Consider the following 6,691-nt stretch of genomic DNA (forward strand, 5'->3'; position numbering starts at 1 on the left):
CAGATAAAGTGTGAGGACAGATCTTGTTGGGGACAGTATTGTTGAGGACAAGATATTGTTGGGGACAGATATGGTTGGGGACAAGATATGTTGAGGACAGATATGTGGGGACAGATATTTGTTGAGGACAGATATTGTTGGGGAACAGATATTGTTGAGGACAGAGCTTGTTGAGGACAGAATTGTGAGAGAGACATAATATTGTTGAGGACCAGATATTGGTGCGGACAGTAATATGTGAGGACAGATATTTTGAGGCAGATATTGTTGAGACAAGCTTGTTGGAGGACAGATTGTTGAGGACAGTATTGTTAGGACAGACTGTGAGGACAGAGCTTGTTGGGGACAATATTGTTGGACCAAGATATTGTTGGGGACAGGATATTGTTGGGACAGATTTGTTGGGGACAGAAGCTTGTTGAGGGGCAATCTTTTACCCTCTCACAGTAACCTTTTCTCAGAAAGAACTTCAATGCCTTGGGAGTGTTTAAAAAATCTACACTGCATGATAGGAATGTGTGGTTCGTGTGTGTGTGTGTGTGTGTGTGTGTGTGTGTGTGTGTGTGTGTGTGTGTGTGTGTGTGTGTGTGCGCGCTTGAGTGCCTAACCCTCCCGAAGTGGACTCAACACAGTACAGTGGGTGAAGGCTGGGCAATTGTGTTAGCCGTCATCATAGCATTAGCCTGACCCAGGCTGTTTAAACTTTTCTCTCCCCTAGGAGGCTGTTATAACAGGCCTGCTCCCTGAGACCACCTACTCTGTCACCGTGGCAGCCTACACCACCAAGGGGGACGGGGCACGCAGTAAGGCCAAGGTGGTCACCACCACTGGAGCAGGTGTGTACAGCTACACACATGCAAGCACACACATGCATGTGCACACACACACACACACACACAAACTGCGCTGACCAGCTGGCAATTGTCTTTACTGACATTTTCAACCTCTCCCTGACCCAGTCTGTAATACCTACATGTTTCAAGCAGGCCACCATAGTCCCTGTGCCCAAGAACGCCAAGGTAAACTGTTTAAATGACTATCACCCCATAGCACTCACATCTGTAGCCATGAAATGCTTTGAAAGGCTGGTCATGGCTCACAACAACATCATCCCAGACACCCTGTATCTACTCCAATTCCATACCTCCCCAACAAATCCTTATTAGCCGCAATCTTTATTGCAGTCAACACTGCCCTCGCCCTCCTGGACAAGAGGAACACCTATGTGAGTATGCTGATCATTGACTACAGCTCAGCGTTCAACACCATAGTGCCCTTCAAGCCCATCACTAAGCTAAGGACCCTGGGACTGAACACAGAAATTACAGTGGTAGGCCTGATCACCAACGGTAATGAGGCAGCCTATAGGGAGGAGGTCAGAGACCTGGCAGTGGGGTGTCAGGACAACAACCTCTCCCTCAACGTCAGTAAGACAATGGAGGAAATCGTGAACTACAGGAAACAGAGGGCCGAGCATGCCTCATTTCACATTGACGGGTCTGTAGTGGAGCGGGTCGAGTTCCTCAGTGTCCACATCAATAAGGATCTATCCTGGTCCACACACACCAACACAGTCGTGAAGAGGGCACAACAACGTCTCTTCCCCCTCAGGAGGCTGAAAAGATTTGGCATGGGCTCTCAGATCCTCAAAAAGTTTTACAGCTGCACAATTGAGACCATCTTGACTGGCTAAGTCACTGCATGGTATGTATGGCAACTACTTGGCATCTGACCGCAAGGCGCTAGAGGGTAGTGCGTACGGCCTAGTACATCACTGGGGCTGAGCTCCCTGCCATCCAGGACCTCTATACCAAGCGGTGTCAGAGCAAGGCCCTAAACATTTTCGAAGTCTCCAGCCAACCAAGTCATAGATTGTTTTCTATCTTACTGCACAGCAAGCGGTACCGATGCAGTCTGGAACCAACAGGACCCTGAAAAGCTCCTACCCCCAAGCCTGCTAAATAGATAGTCCGGGTAGATATTTGGTTCGCAATTTAACTGTCTGCATTGACCCTTTTCGAACTAACTTTTTTGACTCATCACATATGCTGCTGCTACTGTTTATGATCTATCCTGTTGCCTAGTCACATCCTAGTTATATGTACATACTGTATATATATATACACATTTGAAGTCGGAAGTTTGCATACACTTAGGTTGGAGTCATTAAAACTCGGTTTTCAACCCCTCCACAAATTTCTTGTTAACAAACTATAGTTTTGGCAAGTCGGTTAGGACATCTACTTTGTGCATGACACAAGTCATTTTTCCAACATTGTTTACAGACAGATTATTTCACTTATAATTCACTGTGTGACAATCAGTGGTCTAGAAGTTTCATACATAGTTGAGTGTGCCTTTAAACAGTTTGGAAAATTCCAGAAAATGATGTCATGGCTTTAGAAGCTTCTGATAGGCAAATTTACATAATTTGAGTCAATTGGAGGGTACCTGGTGGATGTATTTCAAGGCCTAGCTTTTAAACTCAGTGCCTCTTTGCTTGACATCATGGGATCAAAATAACTCAGCCAAGACCTCAGAAAAAAATGATAGACCTCCACAAGTCTGGTTCATCCTTGGGAGCAATTTCAAACGCCTGAAGGTACCATGTTCATCTGTATAAGCAATAGTACACAAGTATAAACACCATGGGACCACGCAGCCATGCCTTCCTCACCATCTTGAATAAGCATGCCCCATTCAAGAATTTAGAACCAGGAGATTAGCCCTTGGTTCTCTCCTGACCTGACTGCCCTTAACCAACAGAAAAACATCCTATGGCGTTCTGCATTAGATCGAACAGCCCCCGTGATATGCAACTTTTCAGGAAGCCAGAAACCAATATACACAGGCAGTTAGAACAGCCAAGGCTAGCTTTTCAAGCAGAAATTTGCTTCTGCAACACAAAACTCAAAAAAGTTCTGGACCGTAAAGTCCATGGAGAATAAGAACACCTCCTCCCAGCTTCCAACCGCTCTGAAGATAGAGAACACTGTCACAACCGACAAATCCACTATAATTGAGAATTTCAATAAGCATTTTTCTACGGCTGCCATGCTTTCCATCTGGCTACCCCTACCCGGACAACAGCACTGCCCTCCACTCTGCTACTCGCCAAACCTTCCCCATTTTCTTTCTCCCAAATATAGTCAGCTGATGTTCTAAAAGAGCTGCAAAATCTGGACCCTTACAAAATCAGCCGGGCTAGATAATCTGGACCCTTTCTTTCTAAACACTATCTGCTGAAATTGTGGCCACCCCTATTACTAGCCTCTTCAACCTCTCTTTGTGTCGTCTGAGATTCCAAAGATTGGAAAGCAGCTGCGGTTATCCCCTCTTCAAAGGGGGGACATCTTGACCCTAAAGCTACAGACCTATATCTATCCTACCTGCCTTTCTAAGGTCTTCGAAAGCCAAGTAACAAACAGATTACGACCATTTCGAATCCCACCATACCTCTCCGCTATGCAATCTGGTTCAGAGCTGGTCATGGGTGCACCTCAGCCACGCTCAAGGTCATAAACGATATCTTAACCGCCATCGATAGGAAACAATACTGTGCAGCGTATTCATTGACCTGGCCAAGGCTTTTGACTCTGTCAATCACCACATCCTCATCGGCAGACTCGACAGCCTTGGTTCTCTAATGATTGCCTCGCCTGGTTCACCAACTACTTCTCTGATCGAGTTCAGTGTGTCAAATCGGAGGGTCTTTTGTCCGGACCTCTGGCAGTCTCTATGGGGTGCCACAGGGTTCAATTCTTGGACCGACTCTCTTCTCTGTATACATCAATGATGTCGCTCTTGCTGCTGGTGATTCTCTGATCCACCTCTACGCAGACGACACTATTCTGTATACTTCTGGCCCTTCTTTTGACACTGTGTTAACAACCCTCCAGGGAGCTTCAATGCCATACAACTCTCCTTCGTGGCCTCCAATTGTCTTAAATACAAGTAAAACTAAATGCATGCTCTTCACCGATCGCTGCCTGCACCTGCCCGCCTGTCCAACATCACTACTCTGGCGGCTCTGACTTAGAATATGTGGACAACTAACAAATACCTAGGTGTCTGGTTGACTGTAAACTCTCCTTCCAGACTCACATCAAACATCTCCAATCCAAAGTCAAATCTAGAATTGGCTTCCTATTCCGCAACAAAGCATCCTTTACTCATGCTGCCAAACATACCCTTGTAAAACTGACCATCCTACCAATCCTCGACTTCGGTTGATGTCATTTACAAAATAGCCTCCAAAAACCCTACTCAATAAATTGGATGCAGTCTATCACAGTGCCATCCGTTTTGTCACCAAAGCCCCATATACTACCACCACTGGCGCTGTACACTCTCGTTGGCTGGCCCTCGCTTCATACTCGTCGCCAAACCCACTGGTTCCAGGTCATCTACAAGACCCTGCTAGGTAAAGTCCCCCTTATCTCAGCTCGCTGGTCACCATAGCAGCACCTACCTGTAGCACGCGCTCCAGCAGGTATATCTCTCTAGTCACCCCAAACCAATTCTTCCTTTGGGAGCCTCTCCTTCCAGTTCTCTGCTGCAATGACTGGAACGAACTACAAAAATCTCTGAAACTGGAAACACTTATCTCCCTCACTAGCTTTAAGCACCAGCTGTCAGAGCAGCTCATAGATTACTGCACCTGTAATAGCCCATCTATAATTTAGCCAAACAACTACCTCTTTACCTACTGTATTATATTTATTTATTATTTTGCTCCTTTGCACCCCATTATTTCTGTCTCTACTTTGCGTTTCTTCCACTGCAAACCAACATTCCAGTTGTTTTAGTTTTTTTTTACTTGCTGTGTTGTATTCACCGCTCCATGGCCTTTTTATATTTTTATTTTATACATATATTTGTTTGCCTTCATCCTTTCGTACTCACTGCTCACATTGTATATAGACTTATTTTTTTCACTGTATTATTGACTATATGTTTGTTTTACTCCATGTGTAACTATGTGTTGTTGTATGTGTCGAACTGCTTTGCTTTATCTTGGCCAGGTCGCAATTGTAAATGAGAACGTGTTCTCAATTTGCCTACCTGGTTAAATAAAGGTTAAATAAATAAAAAATAAAATAAAAATACCGCTCAGGAAGGAGAAGCGTTCTGTCTCCTAGAGATTAACGTACTTTGGTGTGAAAAGTGCAAATCAATCCCAGAACAACAGCAAAAGGACCTTGTGAAGACGCTGGAAGAAACAGGTACAATTTTATCTGTATCCACAGTAAAACGAGTCCTATATTTACATAATCTGGAAAGCCCCTCAGCAAGGAAGAAGCCACTGCTCCAAAACCGCCATAAAAAAGCCAGACTACGGTTTGCAACTGCACATGGGGACAAAGATCGTACTTTTTGGAGAAATGTCCTCTGGTCTGATGAAACAAAAATAGAACTGTTTGGCCATAATGACCATTGTTATGTTTGGAGGAAAACAGGGGGAAGCTTGCAAGCCGAAGAACCCCATCCCAACCGTGAAGCACGGGGGTGGCAGCATCATGTTGTGGGGGTGCTTTGCTGCAGGAGGGACAGATGCACTTCACAAAATAGATGGCATCATGAGGAAAAAAAAGTATGTGGACATATTGAAGCAACATCTCAAGACATCAGTCAGGAAGTTAAAGCTTGGTCGCAAATGGGTCTTCCAAATGAACAATGACCCCAAGCATACTTCCAAAGTGGAAAAATGGCAAAATGGCTTAAGGACATCAAAGTCAAGGTATTAGAGTGGCCATCACAAAGCCCTGACCTCAATCCTATAGAACATGTGTGGGCAGAACTAAAAAAGCGTGTGTGAGCAAGGAGGCCTACCTGACTCAGTTACACCAGCTGTGTCAGGAGGAGTGGGCCAAAATTCACCCAACTTATTGTGGGAAGCTTGTGGAAGGCTACCTAAAACGTTTGACCCAAGTTAAACAATTCAAAGGCAATGATATAAAATACTAATTGAGTGTATGTCAACTTTTGACCCACTGGGAATGTGATGAAAGAAATAAAAGCTGAACTAAATCATTATATTATTCTGACATTTCACATTCTTAAAATAAAGTGGTGATCATCACTGACCTAAAACAGGGAATTTTTACTGGGATTAAATGTCAGGAATTGTGAAAAACTGAGTTGAAATGTATTTGGCTAAGGTGTATGTACACTTCCGACTTCAACTGTATCTACGTAAATTACCATTTACCCCTGCACATCGACTCTGTCATGGTCCACTGTATATAGCCAAGTTATCGTTACTCATTGTTTATTTATTAATGAAGGCAGCTACAGCTTCCTAGTGTGACAGTGACAGGGCTGTGTAAGTTATGGCCTGTGAGGGTTTTAATTTTTTAGAGAGAGCATGGGAAGTTGAGTTCATAGAAAGTTGAGAAGAAGTAGTCCCGGTGAGTTTCCGTGATAACGTCACTGCAGTCAAAACTACAAACTGAACAGTAGTACTGTAGTACTGTATGACTACACACGATGGCTGCCTCCATGACTACACACTATGGCTGTCTCCACGACTACACACAATGGCTGCCTCCATGACTACACACTATGGCTGTCTCCATGACTACACACTATAGCTTCCTCCATGACTACACACTATGGCTGTCTCTATGACTACACACTATGGCTGTCTCCATGACTACACACTATGGCTGTCTCCATGACTACACACTAT

At 44.5% G+C, this 6,691-nt stretch overlaps 1 protein-coding gene across 1 annotated transcript in view; it reads left to right on the plus strand.

Annotated features, from left to right (window-relative positions):
* The window catches only part of LOC111975557 (receptor-type tyrosine-protein phosphatase F-like), a 172,065-nt gene that overhangs the window by 77,744 nt on the left and 87,630 nt on the right, over positions 1–6,691 (plus strand). Inside the window, 1 exon segment of the mRNA XM_070447653.1 lies at positions 719–836. Coding sequence (XP_070303754.1) covers positions 719–836 — 118 coding nt within the window.

The sequence above is a fragment of the Salvelinus sp. IW2-2015 genome, linkage group LG16, assembly GCF_002910315.2.
Source record: "Salvelinus sp. IW2-2015 linkage group LG16, ASM291031v2, whole genome shotgun sequence".
In the NCBI taxonomy this organism is placed as follows: domain Eukaryota; kingdom Metazoa; phylum Chordata; class Actinopteri; order Salmoniformes; family Salmonidae; genus Salvelinus; species Salvelinus sp. IW2-2015.